This window comes from Peromyscus maniculatus, chromosome 1 (genome assembly GCF_049852395.1).
Source record: "Peromyscus maniculatus bairdii isolate BWxNUB_F1_BW_parent chromosome 1, HU_Pman_BW_mat_3.1, whole genome shotgun sequence".
Classification (NCBI taxonomy): domain Eukaryota; kingdom Metazoa; phylum Chordata; class Mammalia; order Rodentia; family Cricetidae; genus Peromyscus; species Peromyscus maniculatus.
This window is the reverse complement of record NC_134852.1, coordinates 91,633,593-91,654,659: the sequence shown is the minus strand read 5'-3', so window position 1 is coordinate 91,654,659 and position 21,067 is coordinate 91,633,593. Positions and strand designations below refer to the sequence as shown.

General features: G+C 53.6%; 1 protein-coding gene across 2 annotated transcripts; it reads left to right on the top strand.

Moving 5' to 3' along the window:
• The first annotated feature begins 912 nt into the window (after positions 1 to 912).
• Fes (FES proto-oncogene, tyrosine kinase) lies at positions 913 to 11,160 on the top strand. Of its 2 annotated transcripts, none has more exons than XM_006969995.4 (19): positions 913 to 1,103; positions 1,621 to 1,842; positions 1,971 to 2,144; positions 4,059 to 4,155; positions 4,403 to 4,586; positions 5,060 to 5,197; positions 5,277 to 5,396; positions 5,518 to 5,640; positions 5,738 to 5,924; positions 6,047 to 6,130; positions 7,222 to 7,431; positions 7,770 to 7,892; positions 8,215 to 8,268; positions 8,768 to 8,886; positions 9,329 to 9,423; positions 9,510 to 9,633; positions 10,140 to 10,297; positions 10,407 to 10,529; positions 10,804 to 11,160. In XM_006969995.4, the coding sequence occupies exons 2-19, from the start codon at positions 1,630 to 1,632 to the stop codon at positions 10,944 to 10,946; spliced, it is 2,469 nt and encodes an 822-aa protein (XP_006970057.2). In that variant the 5' UTR covers positions 913 to 1,103; positions 1,621 to 1,629; the 3' UTR covers positions 10,947 to 11,160. The 2 variants fall into 2 exon arrangements, with proteins under 2 accessions (XP_006970057.2, XP_015846562.2); XM_015991076.3 differs by having other exon boundaries at positions 973 to 1,103; positions 6,053 to 6,130.
• The last annotated feature ends 9,907 nt before the right edge of the window (positions 11,161 to 21,067 follow it).

Sequence of the window (21,067 nt, the reverse complement as noted above, 5' to 3'; positions counted from 1 at the left end):
TCTGGGCAAGTCTGTGGAGCATTTTCTTAATAATGGCTGTGGAAAGGCCCAGGCAACCCCTGGCCAAGGGTTCTGGGGTATACAGAAAAGCAAGCTGAGCAAGCCAGCAGGCAGTGCTCTCCCTTGGTTACTGGTTAAGCCCTGGCTTCCCTTAATAGTGGACTCTAGTCCATAAGTCAGATAAACCTGTTGCTTCCCAAGTTGCTTTTAGTTAGGGTGTTTGTCACAGAAATAGAGCTGGGTGTGGTTGTACTCACCTTTAATCACAGCTTGGGAGGTAGAGTCAGGCAGATCTGAGTTTGAAGCCAGCCTGGTCCAGGGCAGCCAGGACTATATATATATAGAGAGAGAGAGACTTAAAAGGGGGGAGGGGCGGAGAGAGAAAGAAAGAGCACACTAGAACTACATAGTTGGCGGCCCCTGAGTCCCCCTTGGGAACATGCACATTTCTGTACTGGTCCGGGCTTCCATTATGACTGAAAGTCCTACCTGGGTACAGAGATAAAATGGTGCTGCTAGAACCCGAGCGTGAGAAGCAGGCCTCTGCTTAGGGTTTTCATTTGGAAATTTTATATTCAAATAGAGGCTGGCGCCTGAGCTGCGCTTAGGGAATCCAGACAAGGGATCGGACTAGGCTTCCTTCCTCTCCTATGTCCATCCCCCTGACACCTTAGCATTCTGGCCAGACTCCTATTTGTCCCCAGACTCTGTGCACCCTGGGTGCCACTGGGCCCAGCTCTTTGCCTGGGGCCTCGCCTCCAGTGCGCTCCCACATTTTGGGTTCTTTCCCGGTGTTCACGGGACGTCATCGCGGGGCCCTTGGGAGTGCCTGGTGCACAGGCATGACCATTCTTTGCCGGCCTCCTCCTCCCTTCCGTTTCCGTGGCTGAGCTGCCTCTGTAGGCTGTAGCCCAGGGCATGCAGAGTGGGGAGCAGGGGGGCCTGTGGGCTCCAGCCCGCCCCTTCCCTGTAGTGGACCCGCCCCGGGGCCTGGGGCAACTGAAACCCCGGAGGAGGAAGAGGCAATCAGGAACTGGGCTGCCTGGGTTCTGGGCCTGAGCTGGTCCACTGCCGCCTGCCCCGGGAGCAGCTGCCCCCGAAAGGTAACTCCACCTTCAAGGTCCAGGAGGTTACGTGGGGCATGGGCAGGGGGTGGCAGCGGGTGGGCACCGGAAAGAGGCCAGGCAGATGTTCTGGGAGCCTGAAACCTGTTGGGGTGGGGCTAGGAGCTTGGGAAGGGCAGGAGAGCCCAGTGACAGGATTCCTTCAGTGGCTCCCTGACCCTGCTGTGCGGCAAGCTTAGCATTGTTAACGACCCTGGTGCAGGATCCGGAAACATCCGGGAATAGTGTGGGTGACGGACCCTAGCACCGATCTCCAGTCTGGTTCCTGGAAAAGGGACCACTGGCTCCGGGACCTGGCCTGGCTCACAGGAAGCAGCGAGGGCCGGCCGCAGCCCAGGCTGCCGTCTGTACCTCCTGGGTTTTCTGCTGGGCAGGACCCCACCCATGGCCTGCCTGTAGCCCTCATTGACCTTACTAGCCCTTGGCTTCTTTTCCCGGCCCCTCCGTCTCCAGCTGCTGCTTGGTCTCCACTAAATGACCCGGTCTCTGTCCCCAGGACACCATTATGGGCTTCTCTTCAGAGCTGTGCAGCCCCCAGGGCCACGGGGCAGTGCAGCAGATGCAGGAAGCTGAGCTTCGATTACTGGAGGGCATGAGGAAGTGGATGGCCCAGAGGGTCAAGAGTGACCGGGAGTATGCCGGACTGCTGCACCACATGTCTCTGCAGGACAGCGGGGGCCAGAGCTGGAGCAGCGGCCCCGACAGCCATGTCAGCCAGGTGAGTTTCCACTCACCCCCACCTTCTCCCCAAAGCCTTAGTGGTGGGGTTGGAGACGTGGCGAGTCCAGGCTTGAGGGCCCTTGTCACGGCGTTCTTCCTGCTTCCCCATCCCACAATGTGTCGCAGTCCTGGGCAGAGATAACAAGCCAGACGGAGAACCTGAGCCGGGTGTTGAGGCAACATGCCGAAGACCTGAACTCGGGGCCCTTGAGCAAGCTGAGTGTGCTGATCCGGGAGCGGCAGCACCTGCGGAAAACCTACAACGAGCAGTGGCAGCAGCTGCAGCAGGAGCTCACCAAGGTAGGTGTGCCCACGAGGAGGACTCTGTCGCAACAAGGAGTTGCACAAGGATGCCTAGAGAAGCAGAAGTCGCTGACCACAGGCCTGGCTCCACGATGGCCGGCCTGGCCCTGCCAAACCTTCCTCTTTTTCTCCCCCCAGCTGAGGCTAACCTGCTGCAGGGCCTGACCCTGCATTGTCTGTGCCTGAGCAGAGTGCTGAAGTCCAGAAGGGATGAGGCTAGCCCTTGCCTCAGAGGAGCTCAAATCAGTGCAACTCAGGGGTGAGGGACTTGGGGTGGCCAAGTCTGCCTTTGGCTTAGAGTAGCTCCTCTCAGGGCCCCGGAGGCAGAGTCCTGCCAGGTCTGAACTCCAGCGGCTCTTCAGCTCTGGGCTGGGGGGCATGTGCAGGGGCTTTGTCTCCCACTCACTGCTCAGCCTCCCGGCACCACACCCCTTTCATGGCCCCAGAGCTAGGTCTTACCATGGACCCACAGCGCCCCCTTGTGGCCCACCTTCCTTTCTAACTCCTTCCAATTCAAGGGTCTGCCCATTTGCGGGAGCACAGCCATGCTCATGCGCCCCCCCCCCCCCCCCATCACTTAGGCCTCTATGTTTCAGTGACAGAATGGAGTAATTTCTGCAGAGACTCTATGGCCTACATGCCTGAAATATTTACTAGCTGGCCCTCTAACACTGGCCAAGCCTAGGAATTGCAGGTGGAGAAATTGAGGTTCCTAGAAGCAAAATGAAGCTTGCACACTATGTCCCAGCGCCCAAGCAAGAGAACTGGGATGAGAACTCCAGTCTGTGGCCGCCACCTAGTGTTCCTGTTACCAAGAACATGCTGTGCAGGATGCCATGCAAAATACAAATGCTGGAAGTTGCAGAGTTGGACAAGCCAGGTGTAGTGGCCTGTAACCCTTGCACTCAGGCAACAGAGGCAAGAAGATTGTGGGTTATCCTGGGCTATAGAGCAAGAAACAAAAAAACAAACTAAGGGTTCGTGAGATGGCTCAGCATGTGAAGGCACTTGCTGCCAAGACTGTCAGCCCGAGTTTGGTGCCCGGAATCCACAGGGTTAAGAAGAGAACCAGCCCTTGCAAGTTACCACACACACACACACACACACACACACACACACATACACACACACACTTCTATATGTGCGCTATAGCATATGTACACCTTCACACATACATACACGAACCTAAGCGTAGTCTCTCAAAAGCTGGAGAGATAGCTTAGTGGTGAGGGGTGCTTACCTCTCACTCAGAGGATCAGAGTTCGGATCCCAGCACCTCCATCAACCAAAGCTCACAAACACCTGTCACTTTAGTCCCAGGAATCTACAGCCCCTTCTGGCTTTGGTAGGCGGGCCTTCCTGCACACATACACACATAAATAACATGAAACAAATCTTTAAGAGAATAATAATTCGATATGAAGTTGAGTGTCATGGCTCACGTCTGTAATCCCAGCACTCCAGAGATAGGACTGCCACAAGTTTGAGGCCAGCCTGGGCTACAGAGTGAGTTCTGGGTAACCCTGGACTAGAGTGAGACCCTACCTCAAAAAAAAAATCAGGAAAAGGAAAAGAATTTCAATATGATAACAACACAATAGGAAGCCAAGCCTGGCACTTTTGATTATGGAGTCATGTGAATACACATACCTGAGGCCAACTCTACCTGCCACCAGGAAGTTGGAGCCTGTCCCAAATTCCTCCCTGGTCCCTTCAGCAGCATGTCTATAACTCAGCTCCTCTGACTCTAGCCTAAAGGGCCAGCTTCCCCAGAAGTCTCCAGACTCCTCCAGAAGGATGAGTTTGGCCAACCTGACAGCCTGGAGAGCAGAACCCTTCCAAGGCTGTATCTCAGCTAGGACTCCCAGGACTCAAGGATCTGCCTCCCACACTGACCTCCTTTTCTTCCAGACCCACAACCAGGACATTGAAAAGCTAAAGAGCCAGTACCGGACCCTGGTTCGCGATAGTGCCCAGGCCAGGCGCAAGTACCAGGAAGCCAGCAAAGGTTTGGGGTCTTTCCTTCCTGGCAGGGAGAAAACCCAGACCAGTAGACCTGTCTGCTGGTGCCCGGGGAGGGGTGGGGGGGGGCTGCTGCTTGGGCCTCAGGAATACCAACCCCCTGAGTGTGTGTGTGTGTGTGTGTGTGTGTGTGTGTGTGTGTGTGTGCGCGAGAGAGAGAGAGAGAGAGAGAGAGAGAGAGAGAGAGAGAGAGAGCACATGCCCCCCCCCCCCAACACACACACCTCTTACAGACAAGGATCGAGACAAGGCCAAAGACAAGTATGTGCGCAGCCTTTGGAAGCTCTTTGCTCACCACAACCGCTACGTCCTGGGTGTGAGGGCGGCCCAGCTGCACCATCAGCACTACCACCAATTCATGCTGCCCGGTCTGCTGCAGTCGCTGCAGGACTTGCATGAGGAGATGGCGGGCATCCTGTAAGCCCACAGCCCCATTCCATCCTAACCAACAGTAAAACATAAGACTGGCACTGGAACTGGCCGGGGCGGGGTGGGGTGAGGGTGGGGGTGGGGGGTGCAGGGGGGCAGGGGGCGCGGTACTAGGCCTGGAGATACAGACTTGGGGTCAGCAGCACATCAACGCCTTATGTATTTATTGGGGACCTAGTTCCCGAGTACTTCCTGGGTGCCAGGCACTGCCCACAGAATCCACCTCAGTGGAGCCGTGTTTTCACGGCCTGTGTGCCTATAATCTTACCAGGAAGCAGACGGCCGAGGAGGCCTTAAATGATTTGCCTAAGGTCATTTCACTTGCAAATGAGCAGAGGCTGTGTGGTGTGTGGGGTGGGGTGGGGGGGCGGGGCTGTCGTCCAACCTAGCATTGCTGCTGAACACGTGCCCTAGGCTGAGTTGCCCTCTGACTCGATGGTTCTGTGGGGTGGGGGGTGCAGGAAGGACATCCTGCAGGAGTACCTGGAGATTAGCAGTCTGGTGCAGGACGACGTGGCATCCATTCACCAGGAGCTGGCTGCGGCTGCCGCCCGCATCCAGCCCGAGTTTGAGTACCTAGGCTTCCTTCGACAGTACGGGTAAGCCAGCCCTTATCCCCGAACCTCCTGGGCACCAGGACTTCTGACCTAGTCGCTGAGGGGCCTTGTCCACCCGCAGGTCCACCCCTGACGTCCCACCTTGTGTCACTTTCGATGAGTCACTTCTTGAAGAGGGTGAACAGCTGGAACCTGGAGAGCTGCAGCTGAATGAGCTGACGTTGGAGAGCGTGCAGCACACGTGTGTGGATGTGGGCAGGGAACCCTTAGCTGGGTGGCCAGGCTAGGTTGGCATTGTTGGGGTGCATGTGGCGGCAGCGGGAGGGGGGGCACAGCTTTCACGCTCCTGTCCTTGGGTGCAGGCTGACCTCCGTGACGGATGAACTGGCTGCGGCCACCAGGGAGGTGCTGAGCCGGCAGGAGATGGTCAGTCAGCTGCAGAGCCAGCTGAGAACCGAGGAGCAGAACACCCACCCCCGGGAGCGGTGAGCAGACCCCACCTGCAGCAGCCTCCTGGCTCCCCTCCGCCGTGTGGGGGGGAAACTTCAGACTGAGTTTCTCTCGTCCTGCTCCTGCCTGCAGGGTGCAGCTTCTGGGCAAGAGGCAGGTGCTGCAAGAGGCGATACAGGGGTTACAGGTAGCGCTGTGCAGCCAAGACAAGCTTCAGGCCCAGCAGGAGCTGCTGCAGAGGAAGATGGAGCAGCTAGGCACCGGCGAGCCCCCGGCTGTACCGCTCCTCCAGGACGACCGCCATTCCACCTCCTCCGCGGTGAGATGCCCGGCCGCCACCGTGCCCTCCCTTGCCAGCCTACCTGCGGGGGCTGTGCGCCTCATTTTTACCCTCCCCCTCCCCAAGCCTGGCCACCCGCTGACGTCTGTCCCTGGCCTCAGGAGCAGGAGCGAGAGGGGGGAAGGACACCCACACTGGAGATCCTTAAAAGCCACTTCTCGGGAATCTTCCGCCCCAAGTTCTCTGTGAGTAGTACGAAGGCTGGGCCTCCGCCTCTGCCCATCTAGTCAGGTCAGGCCAGGAGTCTCAGACACGCTCCGCAGACTTCCACGCCCTAAATGGAAGGACCTGCCCATAAACTGCTTTCATGGGGCGGGAGCATCCTTTTCTTCCTTGGGGTTCCAGGCTGCAGGTACCTCCGAGCCCTGCCAGTCCCCGTGTCCTCTCCTCACCACCCTTATCAGCGGCAGGGCCCTGCAGCGCTGGCTGCTCCATTGCTCTGTCTGCAATGTCTGGGGGTGACAGGGAGGCCTACGGTGCTGAGGAGAGAAGTAGCTACCGTGGTTGGGGTCCGCTAGCCTGGGCTTCCCATGCCAGTTGTGCCCAGAGTGAGCTTGAACACCAGGCCTCTCTGGTGTCACACGGATAGCTGTAAGGAGGAGAGCGTATCAGACAGAGAGACCCTCCACTAGCCCAGTGTTCTCGCCCTATGAGCCAGCCCAGGGACGCCTGCATGCTCCTAGATCCCTCCGCTTCTCCCCTATGAACCAGCCCAGGGACGCCTGCACGCTCCTCCTAGATCCCTCCGCTTATCTCCTATGAGCCAGCCCAGGGACTCCTGTATGCTCCTAGATCCCTCCGCTTCTCCCCTATGAACCAGCCCAGGGATGCCTGCATGCTCCTAGATCCCTCCGATTCTCCCCTATGAGCCAGCCCAGGGATGCCTGCATGCCCCTAGATCCCTCTGCTTCTTCCCTTTGAGCCAGCCCAGGGACGCCTGCATGCTCCTAGATCCCTCTGCTTCTCCCCTATAAACCAGCCCAGGGATGCCCGCATGCTCCTCCTAGATCCCTCCGATTCTCCCCTATGAGCCAGCCCAGGGACGCCTGTATGCTCCTAGATCCCTCCGATTCTCCCCTATGAGCCAGCCCAGGGACGCCTGCATGCCCCTAGATCCCTCCACTTCTCCCCTATGAGCCAGCCCAGGGACGCCTGTATGCCCCCTAGATCCCTCTGCTTCTCCCCTATGAGCCAGCCCAGGGACGCCTGCACGCTCCTAGATCCCTCTGCTTCTCCTCTATGAGCCAGCCCAGGGACTCCTGTATGCTTCTTCTAGATCCCTCCGCCACTGCAGCTCGTCCCCGAGGTGCAGAAGCCCCTCTATGAGCAGCTGTGGTACCACGGGGCCGTCCCGCGGGCAGAGGTGGCTGAGCTGCTAACACATTCCGGGGACTTCCTGGTTCGCGAGAGCCAGGGCAAGCAGGAGTATGTGCTCTCGGTGCTGTGGGACGGCCAGCCCCGGCACTTCATCATCCAGTCCTCAGACGTGAGTGGCGCCGGGACCCTGAGCCTGCTGGACCCTGCCCCCCCTTCTCCTTCCCCTCTCCAGGGAAAGGACCTAGACAACTTTGCGAGAGTAGAGAATAACGCTGCTGCGTCTTAGGTGCCTCTTCTCCAACTCTGTCGGAGGGAGCCACAGAGAAGGAAGATAGCGGGGTGCCATGTACCCCACTCCACTGCCCCTACTGTGTGTCCTAGAGAGTCCCCGTCCCTCCTGTGCTTTCCCTGTCCTCCCCCAGGGCTCAGGCCTCCTTACCAAAGGAAGCTGCTGACCTCATGTCTCCCCCCCCCCCCCCCCCCCGACGCCCCACCCCTGCCTCATAGAACATGTACCGGCTGGAAGGAGATGGCTTTCCCAGCATCCCTTTGCTCATCGACCACCTGCTGTCCTCCCAGCAGCCTCTTACAAAGAGGAGCGGTGCTGTCCTCTACAGGGCGGTGCCCAAGGTGAGCCCGTGGCCAGCCTGGCCCATGTGGGGTTTGGACCTCACCGGTCAGCCCCAGCTCCCACCCAGTCTACATTCAGAGCGAGCGTGAAGTGAGCGTCACCCCACAAGAAGGTGATCAGCCTCAGTTCGGGATGTCTTCCCACCCGTGCGGGCCGTATATATAAGCCTGATTCCCCAGATTATCTGAGTGTGTCCTGATAGGACCAGCCCTACCAGCCAATGTGATGCACTGATCCTAGACAGACTTAGCGTCAGCAGGAAAGCTATTCAGGCCTTCACGGGGCCCATCCTGTTGGCCGACTCCCAGCTTCTCTTCTCAGGACAAGTGGGTGCTGAAACACGAGGACCTGGTGTTGGGCGAGCAGATTGGAAGGGTAGGTAGCCCCGCCACCCTGGGGTTCTCCAGCCATCTGGGATCTACCTGTTACCTCCTCACCAGCTTCGTCCAGACCCCTCACCAAGTCCCCCCTTGGGTTTCACCTCCAGAGTCCTAGAGGGCCTCCTTGACTCAGTGGGACTCCTGGTTCCTTCCTCAGAAAACAGCGAACAACTAGGCCCCCAGAAGCCGGCACCCCACCCCCAGCTCTTGCCCACTCAAGGGCTTCTCACCAAGCACCTCTGTTAACGTAAAATACCCGTCACTTCCCAATCAGAATGCTTTTCCAACCCAAAGGGAAGTGATTTCTGGATTTCCCATGTCACTTCTCAGAGAAGGTGGCACAGGTAACTTTTGTGTCCCCGCTAGGGGGAGAATTCCTAGAGAGCTAGGGTGACAAGTCGGCGTGAACAGTGGGGACAAGATGGGTTGTCCCCTTGAGGTGAGAAAGGTCAGCAGTACCAGGAAGGTGTGCTATGAGCCCAGGACGATTTCAGGGGAACTTCGGAGAAGTGTTTAGTGGGCGCCTTCGAGCAGACAACACCCCAGTGGCTGTGAAGTCTTGTCGAGAGACGCTCCCACCTGACCTCAAGGCCAAGTTTCTTCAAGAAGCGAGGTGGGTGATAAAATAAATATAACTAGGGGCTGGAGAGATGGCTCAGAGGTTAAGAGCACTGGCTGCTCTTCCAGAGGTCCTGAGTTCAATTCCACATGATTGCTCAAAACCATCTATAATTTGATCTGGTGCCCTCATATAGGCAGAACACTGTACACATAATAAATAAATCTTTAAAAAAAAAATAAGCATGACTTAAGTTTCCTTGTACGAGAGGGTTTCTCTGTGCACGGCCTGGCATTTAATCCTCCAAGTTCTCTCAGACCTGAGTAGCACTCATAATGCAAAGAGGTACTGACCAGGAGCCCCCCTGCAGTCACATGCCCAGGGCTGCTGGCATTCAAGGCCATGCTTTTCTTGAGGTGAGGGTGGGGGAGTTAGGGACAGGTGCAGAAGGCTGTGGGCACAGATCACACACAGCCTAAGCAGCACTGTTCCACAGGATCCTGAAACAGTACAGCCATCCCAACATTGTGCGTCTCATCGGGGTCTGCACCCAGAAACAGCCCATCTACATTGTCATGGAGCTGGTGCAAGGTGAGTGAGTAGAGGTCTGGTCTCCAGGGAGAGGGCTCCGCTTGCCCCGGGGCTCCCACCAGACTCAAGGCCACCCTCACCTGCAGGGGGCGACTTTCTCACCTTCCTGCGGACAGAGGGAGCCCGCTTGCGGGTGAAGACTCTGCTGCAGATGGTCGGGGACGCAGCTGCAGGCATGGAGTACTTGGAAAGCAAGTGCTGCATCCACCGGTAAGTGGGGCTGCAAGCCCCGGCAGACCGTGGCGTGGTGGCCACCAGGCATCAGCTCCCAGCCTGAACCGGTCTCTAGTGCCTTGTGTTTGAGAGTTATGCTGTGTCTGTCTGTGTGTGTGTGGGGGGGGTGTGCATATGCTGCATGTGTGCCCATGGGTGTGGAGGCCAGAGATCAGTGTTAGGCGTCTTAATTTTTACCACTTTATTTTTGGAGACAGAGTGTCGCACTGAATCCGGAGCTCATGGATTTGGTGAATCTGGCTAGCCAGTGAGCTTCAGGGATCCACTTCTTTCTAATGCCCCAGTGGGGATAACAGACAGGCATTGCCAACTTTTTCTGAGAGCTGGGAATCTGAACTCAGGTCCTGTGTTTGCACAGCGGGCGCTTTACTGAGCCGCCTCCTAAGCCCCGAGGAGCAGGTGTCGTTCACTGTCTAGAGTGTTTGACCCAGCAGGGCGAACATTGGCTTGAAGGAGACCAACTTCTTCCCTGCTTCCCCCAGGGATCTGGCTGCTCGGAACTGCCTGGTGACCGAGAAGAACGTCCTGAAGATCAGTGACTTTGGGATGTCCCGAGAAGAAGCTGACGGAATCTATGCAGCCTCAGGGGGTCTCAGACAAGTCCCTGTTAAGTGGACTGCCCCTGAGGCCCTTAACTATGGTACCCAGCTCTCACCCGTCCTGGACTGCCAGGCTGAAGGCTGGGCGTGAGTGGACTCTGGGTCCCGGGATGTGGACGGCCTCCCCATGCTGCCTTGCCTCCTTTGCAGGCCGCTACTCCTCAGAGAGTGACGTGTGGAGCTTCGGCATTTTGCTGTGGGAGACCTTCAGCCTGGGGGCCTCACCCTATCCCAACCTCACCAATCAACAGACACGGGAGTTTGTGGAAAAGGGTAAGGCTGCAGACATATGGTAGTGCCTCGGGGCCAAGCTCCTGGCTGAGATGCTCCAGGCAAATGCTTCCTCCTCAAACCCCCTACTGGGGCAGAATAAGAACAGACTATAGCTGCCACAGGTGGCAGGCCTGTTTATGCGTGGTGGGTCAGAGGTTAGAACCTAGGCCTCTGTCTTGGGGTTCTTAGACAAGACTGGTTCCCTAAGGGCAGTGACTCTGAAGCAATCTGGTCCCTTCTTATACTTGCTGCTGCATCGCACCTGTCCTCGTAGGGGGTCGCCTGCCTTGCCCAGAGCTGTGCCCTGATGCAGTCTTCAGGCTTATGGAGCAGTGCTGGGCCTATGAGCCTGGGCAGAGGCCTAGCTTCAGTATCATCGTCCAGGAGCTACAGAGCATCCGCAAGCGGCATCGGTGAGGCCTGGAGGGCCCCTGGCTGAAGCCAGTGGCCTGTCCAGGCAAAAGTATACCTCCTCAGCAGCTCCCAGTCATTGTTGGACGGTTCCAAGACCTGGGTTCCAACCACCCCCAACAGGGCTGCTGGCAGGGTGCAGCCCCAGGGAGGCTCTCTGTCCCTCTTCCTGCCCAATTTCCTCTCTCAGGCAGAAAAATAAAACCAGTTGTGCCCATCAGGTAATCTTGGCATGTGTGCTCCTCTGGAGGCCAGGAGCCGGTTCTGGAGAAGATCAGCAGGGTCCTTATGGTGTCAGTGAAAAGAGGAAGCAGAGTCCACATGGCGTAGAGCTGACAGGATTGGAAGCTCAGGATGATATACAAGCTTTGGCCAGGTGGAGGCGCAGTTCCCTAGAAAAGGATCACCGCTTTCTCAAAGCTTCCCAGCCGCCAAAGACGGCTGCTTTCTGGGATCCTATGGAGATAAAAAGTGGGCTGATGTAAAGCGGCAACAGAGGTGTGACAGTCACAGGATTATAAATATTAGAGAGCAGCTGTCGCTGTGGAAGTGAGCAAGTCACAGGGAGTTCAGGAGGAGATGGGAAAACGGTTACAGATGAGGAAACAGGTAAAGTAAGACGTCCCCACAAAGAAGAAATGCTTTTCTGAGACAAGAGCTTGGCTCTCAGAAGGAGGGCCTGAGCAAGGCCAAGGCCCCCCAAGTCCCACTGAAATCCCTAGTCACCTGAAACAGTCCTCAGAAACGGGAGGTCGGGAAGACAGGCAGCGTGGGGCTAAAAACAACAAACACAACACACACTGGGAGTGGCTTATAAGACAGTAATGAGGGCCCTGAAATACCCATAACCCCCACTCCCACCCCCTACCCCCACCAGACACAGACACCACACCACACACCACACACCACACACCTTCTTGGTCAGGCATGGTGGTCATGTCTGTGTCATCGGTTTTTCAAAGAGATCAAAGAAAGCCTCTGGAGGCGGGGCATGCAGGTCAGTTGATGGAGTGCTTGTGTAGGATGCAGGAGGCCCTGGGCTCCATCATCTGTATCACAATATTATATTTGGGTGGTATCTGGGATCCATCTGATGACAGGATGCATACATAAATAATAAATATCTGTACTTGGGAGGTAGAGGTGAGTGTGTTCTCCGTGAGTTGAAGCCCAGCCTCTGCTACATAGAGAGTGTGGGGCCAGCCTGGGTACCATGAGACTCTGTCTCAAAAAACAAAAACAAATAATAATAATGGGTTGGGGTTCTGGGAGTCCAGAGAGCCACTGCTGAGGGATGGACATAGGCAAATAGATCTTTATGAGTTTGAGACCAGCCTGATCTACAGAGAGTAGAGTTCCGGGAGAGCCAGCTCTATATAGAGAGAACCTGTCTAGAAAAAGAAAGAAGAAAGAAAAGTACTGACTTACACTTTTTCTTTCTTTCTTTCTCTTTCTTTCTTTCTTTCTTTCTTTCTTTCTTTCTTTCTTTCTTTCTTTCTTTCTTTCTTTCTTTTGAGACAGGATCTCACTATGTAGCAAAACTCAATATGTAGACCAGGCTGGCTTTAAATTTACAGAGATGCACCTGCCTCTGCTTCCTGAGTGCTAGGGTTAAAGGTGTACCCCACCACACTTGGCTCTGAGATCCACTCTTACCAAGAGTGAGAAAGAAGATGGAGTGAGAGAGACCCTGAACAGACATGTTACTGTTTCCAGTGAATCCGCAGAAGCCTGGCTCATGTGCCAGGCAGAGGAGGGTGTGGACTGAGTGAGAAGGAAGGGGACACGCTCAGTTGCTGAACAGCTGACCCCTGTTCTCCAAGCCACTCTTGGCTGCAGCCATAACATGGCTGTGAAAGAAAAACATAGAGAGAAATCAAGGACTTGTTGCAGGAAGTCTTCACAGATGGGATTAATGGCAGGTCAGTGAGAGAAGTTCTTGCCGTCTGATTCTGGGGGAAGCCACCAGTTTAGACCACCGTGACCCAGCCTAGAATCTGAATGGTGAGCTCAGGTGCTCAGCGATGACATTAGTCCCCCCTCCCCCATCACACTGCACATTTTACCTACTTCCCAGGCGAGGGAAAGGATTTCTTGGCGTGTTCTTCAGATAATTTGGGAGGACCCGTTTAGGTATTAGGCAACACATCTCTTAGAGTTGCACTCATGGCAAGAGTCAAGAGGAGATGATACAAGCCAAGGTGTGTGCATACAGCTGGTGCCGGTGAGACCCATCAGAAGGGCCACTGGGGACCCCACTGCATGGCAAGAGAGCGTTCAAGTAAAATGGGATTCTACCCATAAAGGCAACTTTTCAGTTCTCACTGGGAGGAATGAAAGACAAAGAGCCAGCCACTGTTGACATTTCCTTCAGGCAGACAGGTGGGACATCCAGAGCCACACCCTCCCCAAGAGGAGCTGCGTGACTCAACACCGTCAGTACATCCCCTGGCTCTCCTTCACAGACAAAGGGCAAGGTTAGAGGCCTGGGTCTCTGGAGTGATGCTTACCAGGGCTTCAATGGGCAACTTCTCCAGGCCTAGCCAGGTGGCTGACAGCAGATATGGAAGAGGAGGGCCCTTGTCTTTATACAAGAGCTAATGGCAACATGAGTGTTGATACTGTGTCCTTTCATTAGCACCGAGTGGCCAGTAAAATGACTCATGGCCTGTGACACACACCAGTTATTACAAGCCACAGAATTCTTTGCCCAGACTAAAGACACCGGTAGGCAAGGACACCCTGAATGCCTTTTTGGTCACTTCACTGATTCAGAGGAAGAAAATCAGTTTGCTTGCATGAGCTTGAGTTATAAGACATCTTCAAAGCTGTACCTGGAGTCTCCTGAGCTTTGCCCCCAGTGGACAGGCTGACACAGAGAAGCCTGGGATCCTGTCATGGCTGGTCTTCACCATCAGTTCGATCGGATTGTGTCACCTGATAGACTGGTGAGGCACACCTTAGGCATATTGGTGACAGTGTTCCCAAGAAGAGTGACTGAGAGAAGACCCACCCTGAATGGGGAGACCACCATCCCATAGACTAGGGCTCCAGAGCAAGAAAAAAAGCCAAGCTGGGTATAGTGGCTCACGTCTATAATCCTAGCACTTGGGAGCTGGAGGCAGGAGCATCACACTACATGAAACCCTGTCTCAGAAAAAAAGAAAAGAAAGAAAGAAAGAAAGTGTAGCAGGAATCTTAGAGAGTCTGGCCAACTTCTCAGCTGGTCTTGTTTCCTCAGACTGGAGGCCTCTGAGTCCTCATCCAGAATGGGTCTCAGCTGAACTGCTGCTCAAAAGCCTGAATGCTTAACCAGGCCAAATGCTTCTAGTTTCTGATCCTCATGCCTTATATACCTTTCTGCTTTCTACCATCATTCCCTGGGATTAAAGGCATGTGTCACCATGCCTGGCTGTTTCCAATGTGGCCTTAAACTCACAGAGATCCAGAGGGATTTTTGCCTCTGGAGTGCTAGGATTAAAGGTTTGAGTGCCACTATTTTCTAGCCTTTGTATCTAGTGGCTGTTCTGTCTCTGACCCCAGATAAGTTTATTAGGGTGCACAATATTTTGGGGAACACAATACCACCACCACCCGAAAGAGAGAGAGAGAGAGAGAGAGAGAGAGAGAGAGAGAGAGAGAGAGAGAGAAGGAGGAGGAGGAGGAGGAGGAGGAGGAGGAGGAGGAGGAAAAGGTCGAGCCACTGGCCTCGGGTCCTTATTTCTGCACCACAGCCCAATATACCATAAACTACACAGCTCTGCCTACCTTCCTCACCATGATGAACACTTGGAAGTTGTGAAAAGAAATACGCCTTTAAAAAAAAGGGGGGGGATATATTTAATTGGGGTTGGCTTACAGTTCAGAAGTTTAGTTCATTATCATCATGGCGGGGAGCATGGTGGCATGCAGGCAGACAGGCATGGTGCTGGGGAAGGAGCTGAGAGTTCTATATACAGATCCACAGGCAGCAGGAAGAGAGAATATGCCCTTTTACTATTTATTATTTATGTATGCATCCTGTCATCAGATGGATCCCAGATACCACCCAAAATATAATATTGAGATCGTCATTCAACCAGGAAAATAACTATGGCAAAAGCCTTAGATGGGATGGCCCTAAACCTGACCATAGTTACAAAATTACCCGACAGGATACAGTTACTTAGGCATCATGTGCAGGTGGTACCCAGAGAACAACTCCTGAACCTGTCAAAGGAGGTAGCCTGGCCTAAAGTTTCCAGCAGGCCGGGAGTGGTGACACACACCTGTCATCCCATCCCTGGGGAGTTGGAGGCAGAGGCACCAATAGTTCATCTTCAGCTACATCCCTGACAAATTCTGTCCTATCTACACCAGCTCTTCCATCCTAATAGCCAAGCTTTGTCAAGGTCCACCTGAAGCCATCCTGAGGGTTTGCATTTCTTTTTTGTTATCATTTATTTATTTTATGTGCATTGGTGTTTTGCCTGAATGCATGTCTGTGTGAGGGTGTCAGGTCCCCTGACACTGGAGCCACAGACCATTGTGAGCCACCATGTGGGTGCTTGGACTTGAACCTGGGTCCTCTGGAAGAGCAGCCAGTGCTCTTAACCACTGAGCCATCTCTCCAGCCCCTCTTAAGGGCTATTACTGACTCTTGTAAAATCTGTCAAATGTCAGACCCCAACTCCACATACCACAGTCCTCCTTTTCCTCCCACCAGGGCAGAGGCTTTCTCTGGCAACTTGACTTTACCCACATGCCCACAGTCAAACGAGTTAGGTACCTCCTGGTCTTGGTGGACACATTCTCAGGGTGGAGGGACGCATTCCCCACCACCAACATAAGGGCTCAGACAGTCTCTGACTTCCTCCGACAGGAGATCATTCCCTGATTTATAACCCCCACCTCCCTCCAGTCAGACAGTGGTCCTGAATTTACCTCCCAGATTTCTCAAATCCTATCTAAAGCCCCCAGCACTCCTTGGCATTTTCATATCCCATACCATCCCTAGTCTTTGGGAAAGATAGAAGGAATTAACCACTCCTTAAAAAACACCCTTGTCAGCCGGGCGGTGGTGGAGCACTCGGGAGGCAGAGGCAGGCGGATCTCTGTGAGTTCGAGGCCAGCCTGGTCTACAGAGCGAGATCCAGGAAAGGCGCAAAGCTATACAGAGAAACCCTGTCTCGAAAAACCAAAAAAAAATTGTCAAACTGTCAGGAACTTCACCTTGACCAAGTAAAGTCCCTGCTGCTGGCCCTTCACAGGCTACGGGCTCTCCCCAAGCAACCTTTCCATCTCGCCCTTTGAGCTCATGTACAGACAGACAGACAGACAGTTCTGACGCCCAGTCTTCCACCCAAACCTTCACCTCTCCCTGGCCACCTGCTCACTCCCTGACTCTGTTCCCTCTGCTCCCTCCCACGGAACCTTGCTGACCACTCCCTGCCCCGGCAGTGCACCAACCCCTGCCCATCTCCTCCAGACCAACGTCCCTCACCCTTCCCCTAAACGGCAGGGCCCCTTCCAGGTAACTCTTGTAACCCTGACAGCCGCTAAGCTTGAGGGCCTCCCTCGTTGGCTTCCCCTGTCCCACCTCAAGCCCTGTACTCCCCCACCTCGAGGCGATTTCCTTTGTACACATCAACCCAACAGGACCCTGCTCCCTTAAGTTTCACAGGACACCGAGATCAGCCACCTTGTCCCCAGTCCCAGAAGAATGAGGCATCATCCAGCAGCCATGCTCAACTCTATTGGATTGAGAACCTCATATGGAAGTGGATGCTTCCTCCCTGACCCCTCTCCTTCTCCTTGTTCTGATTACCACATCCTGCTATATCAATTTCTTCTCCATGTTTCTCTAATGACATATTCAGAACTCTCTAATCAAACAATCAACCGGCTATTGTTACAGGACTGCCGACCTTTAGCCACAGAGCTGGAGGTGCATGACTACCAAATATGCCTGGATGGTGAGAATAACAGCACCCCAGAGATAGCTACACCCCCAGACAGCCGGAAGCCGTCTAAGAGAGCACGATGCCCCCATCCCTGCCTCGCCATACCCCTTCCTATTTTTCTCATCTTTTATAATAAACCAAAGGAAGGAATGTTAGCATTCAGGCATTTACACCAGCCTGCCCTGGGGGACCTAGCAGAACATGGCAGCAGCAGCAGCCAACATGTGACCACTGTAGCCACTGAGAAGAGCGCTCTCCCTGTGCGCATGCGCTAGATCCCCCAATAAAAAGCAAGCCCTTCTTGCCCCGTTCTCCCTTCCTTCTGCTCTCACTCAGAGGCCACCTCTGCGCACCCCAATAAACCTCCCACGGGAGCTCTGTTGCATGCCGTGGCTTTGTGGTGCCTCTTGGCTCCAATCTGCCAAGGTTACGGTCCACTGTTAAACTACGACAGTGATGCACCCCTTTAATCCCAGCACTCAGAGGCAGAGGCGGGTGGATCTCAGTGAGTTCGAGGCCAGCCTAGTCTATATAGAGTTCTGGGTCAGCCAGGACTATGTAGAAAGACCCGGTCTCAAAACAAAACATACAAGCAAAGGCACAACACCTTGTAGATAATCCTCCTTCTAAATACTGAAAATAATTCTTAGCTGGACCCACGGAGGGTTAGGATCATCGGGGGACGGCACTGCAGGAGACAGCTATGATGGAGCACTTGTTATTTCGGCATGGGTGAGGCTGGACCATACTCAAACCCAAGTCTTGGCAGAGTGTGATTCTCCCCCAGGCCAGAGGAGGACAGCAGACTGGAGAAAGAGCCCCCACTTTGTAGGAGACTACACCCCGATGCCACTTAACAGTCCTCATCCTTGTTTCAGTTGTGTGCAGGGTTCCTTCCTGGAGGGCCACTGCAGCTACAAAACTGCTTGTTGGTGGCTTAGTGTTCTGTCTCAGTTGAAGAGAGACCATCGCATCTCGTTACCTGGTTCCTCTTCATTGTTCCGTGGAACTAGGGTCACCAGGAGCGGCCACAAAGCTGATCTCACCTCTGTCGGCTGTAAGCAATCCACTGCCTGGATCTACCTGGGCCTGCTTCCTCTGAACTGCCTGGCTGAGTCAGTAAGTGCAGCAAGAGCCGCAGTGGCAAGGCTTGTGTCCCCTGTCCCCTTAGTCATTCCAGCCTGCCTAGGCACTGCTTGACCACTTGAGAGAAAGGAAGCTTTGGGGAGGCAGGACTGTTCTATTCCGATCTACAGGGTGTGTGTGTGTCTGTCTGTCTGTCTGTCTGTGTGCACACGTTTGCTTGAGCAGGATCTTATGTATCCCAGGCTGGCCTCTTAACTTTCTCTATAGTCAGGGGTGAATTTGGTCTACTGGTCTTCCCGCCTCTCCCTAGTTTATGTAATGCTGGGGATGGAACCCAGGGTTTCATGCATGCTGGGCAAGCACTCCACCACTGATCTACACTACCAACTCGTATTTCTGCAGATACTAATCAAAACTCACCAAGATGTACACTCAAGAAGTAACCCAGACTCAGAAGGACAAACATGGTATGTACTCACTCATAAGTGGATACTAGATATAAAGCAAAGGACAATCAGACTGCAACCCACAGATCCAGCAAGGCTACCTAGCAGGGGGGACCCTAGGATGACTGTGGCTTATAATAAGTTTTGGTTTTGCCCAATTACTGGGTAAGCTTCAGTGAAACATTTCACTATTAGGATAAGAATCTGTACCGTATCAAGCTGATGAAAGAAAATGCTGGTTGTACTTTCAGGAGGGGAGGCTAAAATCTTTTTAGATTATGGATTAGCCTATAGAAAAATGTCTGCCATGAATCAAACAGTGAAGGAGAAGATGAAGGAATCTCACTTACACAACTTAAGTAAAACAGAGCTCTTGGGCTGGACAGATGGCTCAGTGGTTAAGAACACTGGCTGCAGCTGGGTGGTGGTGGTGGTGGTGGTGGTGGTGGTGGTGGTGGTGGTGGTGGTGGTGCACGCCTTTAATCCCAGCACTCGGGAAGTAGAGGCAGTGGATCTCTGTGAGTTCGAGGCCAGCCTGGACTACAGAGTGAGTTCCAGGAAAGGCGCAAAACTACACAGAGAAAACCCTGTCTCAACGCCCCCCCCCCTTGCAAACAAAAACAAAAACACTGGCTGTTCTTCCAGAGGTCCTGAGTTCAAATCCCAGCAACCACATGGTGGCTCACCACCATCTGTAATGAGATCTGGTGCCCTCTTCTGGCCTTCAAGGGTACATGCAGACATTACATTGTATACATAATAAATAAACAAATCTTTAAAACAACAACAATAACAACAGAAAAAAACATAGCTCTCTGAACAGATGAAGATAGGTTTCTTCTGTATCCCAGAATCTAATCAATATTTATATGTATAATTCAGCTATCATTTGGCTTAAAAGGGCTTATTAGAAAATGCTATCATTTTTATTATTTTCTACAGAGAAAATATTTTACTGTTTAAAATAACTCTGGATTTTTTAATTATAGCATGTTTTTATGTTAAAAAATAAATTTAAGGTTATTTGTGAACACACATTAAAAATATACAGTTATGCCGGGCGGTGATGATGCACACCTTTAATCCCAGCACTCGGGAGGCAGAGGCAGGCGGATCTCTATGCCTTTGAGGCTAGCCTGGTCTACTGAGTTAGTTCCAGGATAGCCAGGTCTACAGAGAGAAACCCTGTCTAGAAAAAAACAAAACAAAGGATTTGTAAATTATACCTGAATTAGAAGAAGAACCATGAGAGAAACTAGAGTCTTTGGAAATAAAGTTTCTCACCAAAATGAAAAATTCAATAGAAAGGTTGGGAAATAGATCTCCCTGCACACAGAGCAAGCACAAACAGCTGCAGAGGATTATGTTCTGGTGGAGATCTACATCTTAGCACCAGGCATTCCAACTGGTTCACACCCAGAGAAAAAGGGCCCTGAAGATGATACAGAAAAAATGGGAGTTAAACAATGAGATTGCATTTTATATCTAGTTAACTAAAAAAATTGTTTCAGCGATATGTTACTGCTACTTTGTCTTTTCCAGGAGCTGGAGGAAAAGCCAAGTATCATCCATCATACCAGGGTTATCCTTAGCCCAGGAAAAGTCACTGCTGCAAATCTGTCCAAAGATAATGTCTCAGTCTGTTTGAGCTGCTATAACAAAATACCATAAACAAGTCTGGGCAGTGGTGGCTAACGCCTTTAATCCCAGCACTCGGGAGGCAGAGGTAGGTGGATCTCTGTGAGTTCGAGTCCAGCCTGGGCTAGAGAGCAAGCTCCAAGACAGGCTCCAAAGCTACACAGAGAAACCCTGTCCTGAAAAACAAAAAACAAAAACAAAAGCAGAAAACCATAAATGAGGCAGCTCATAAACAACAATTGACTTCTCCTCTTCCTCCTCCTCCTCCTCCTCCTCTTCTTTTTTTGGTTGTCAAGACAGGGTTTCACTGTGTAGCTTTGGAGCCTGTCCTGGAACTGGCTCTGTAGCCCAGGCTGGCCTCGAATACACAACAGAGATCCGCCTGCCCCTGCCTCCCTAGTGCTGGGACTAAAGGCGTGCGCCACCACCACCCAGTTTAACAATTTACTTCTTACAGTCCTGGAAAGTGTGAAACATGAGTAGATTGGGGTGTATGCGTGTGCATATATGTGCGTGTGTGTGGGCACTTTCTGGTATACAGATGGCTCCTTCTAGCTGTGTGCTCACATTAGTAGAAGGGACAAGGCATCCTTCCTCCTGGGGTGCTTTAAACTTTTCCTACATGCGCCCAATAAAGGAGTAACCGTTAACAGTATGGTGTGCCTTTCGGCCTCAGTGGCAGGAAACCCAGAGGCACCGAGAACACCGAGTACCCAGAGGGAGGCAGCATCCCTTTGCCTAAGCAACATCACTCCGGAGCCAGGCTGGGAGACCGCACCGAGGAAAAAAGTCGCGCGGCTCAGCCGGGGTTCCGCCGCGCGAGCCCTGCCCTTCCAACCGCTGGGCAGCGCAGCACGGCAGCCATAGCGGACCCCTGTGCCCACCCAGCGGGAGGCACGGCGGGAAGCCGGCCGAGACGGCCCAGCCCGGTGCTAGAGGGCGCTGCGGAACCGGGCGGGGGTGGCGAGGCGGCGGCGGGGCCCGGAGTCAGGGGAGGCTGCGCGCGGTCCCACCC

Excerpts from the sequence above, each read along its gene's own strand:
- Fes (XM_006969995.4), top strand. The coding sequence starts at position 1,630 with ATGGGCTTCTCTTCAGAGCTGTGCAGCCCCCAGGGCCACGGGGCAGTG. Across the intron at positions 8,887-9,328 it reads AAGTTTCTTCAAGAAGCGAG|GATCCTGAAACAGTACAGCC; the intron begins GTGGGTGATAAA and ends ACTGTTCCACAG. Across the intron at positions 9,634-10,139 it reads AGCAAGTGCTGCATCCACCG|GGATCTGGCTGCTCGGAACT; the intron begins GTAAGTGGGGCT and ends TGCTTCCCCCAG.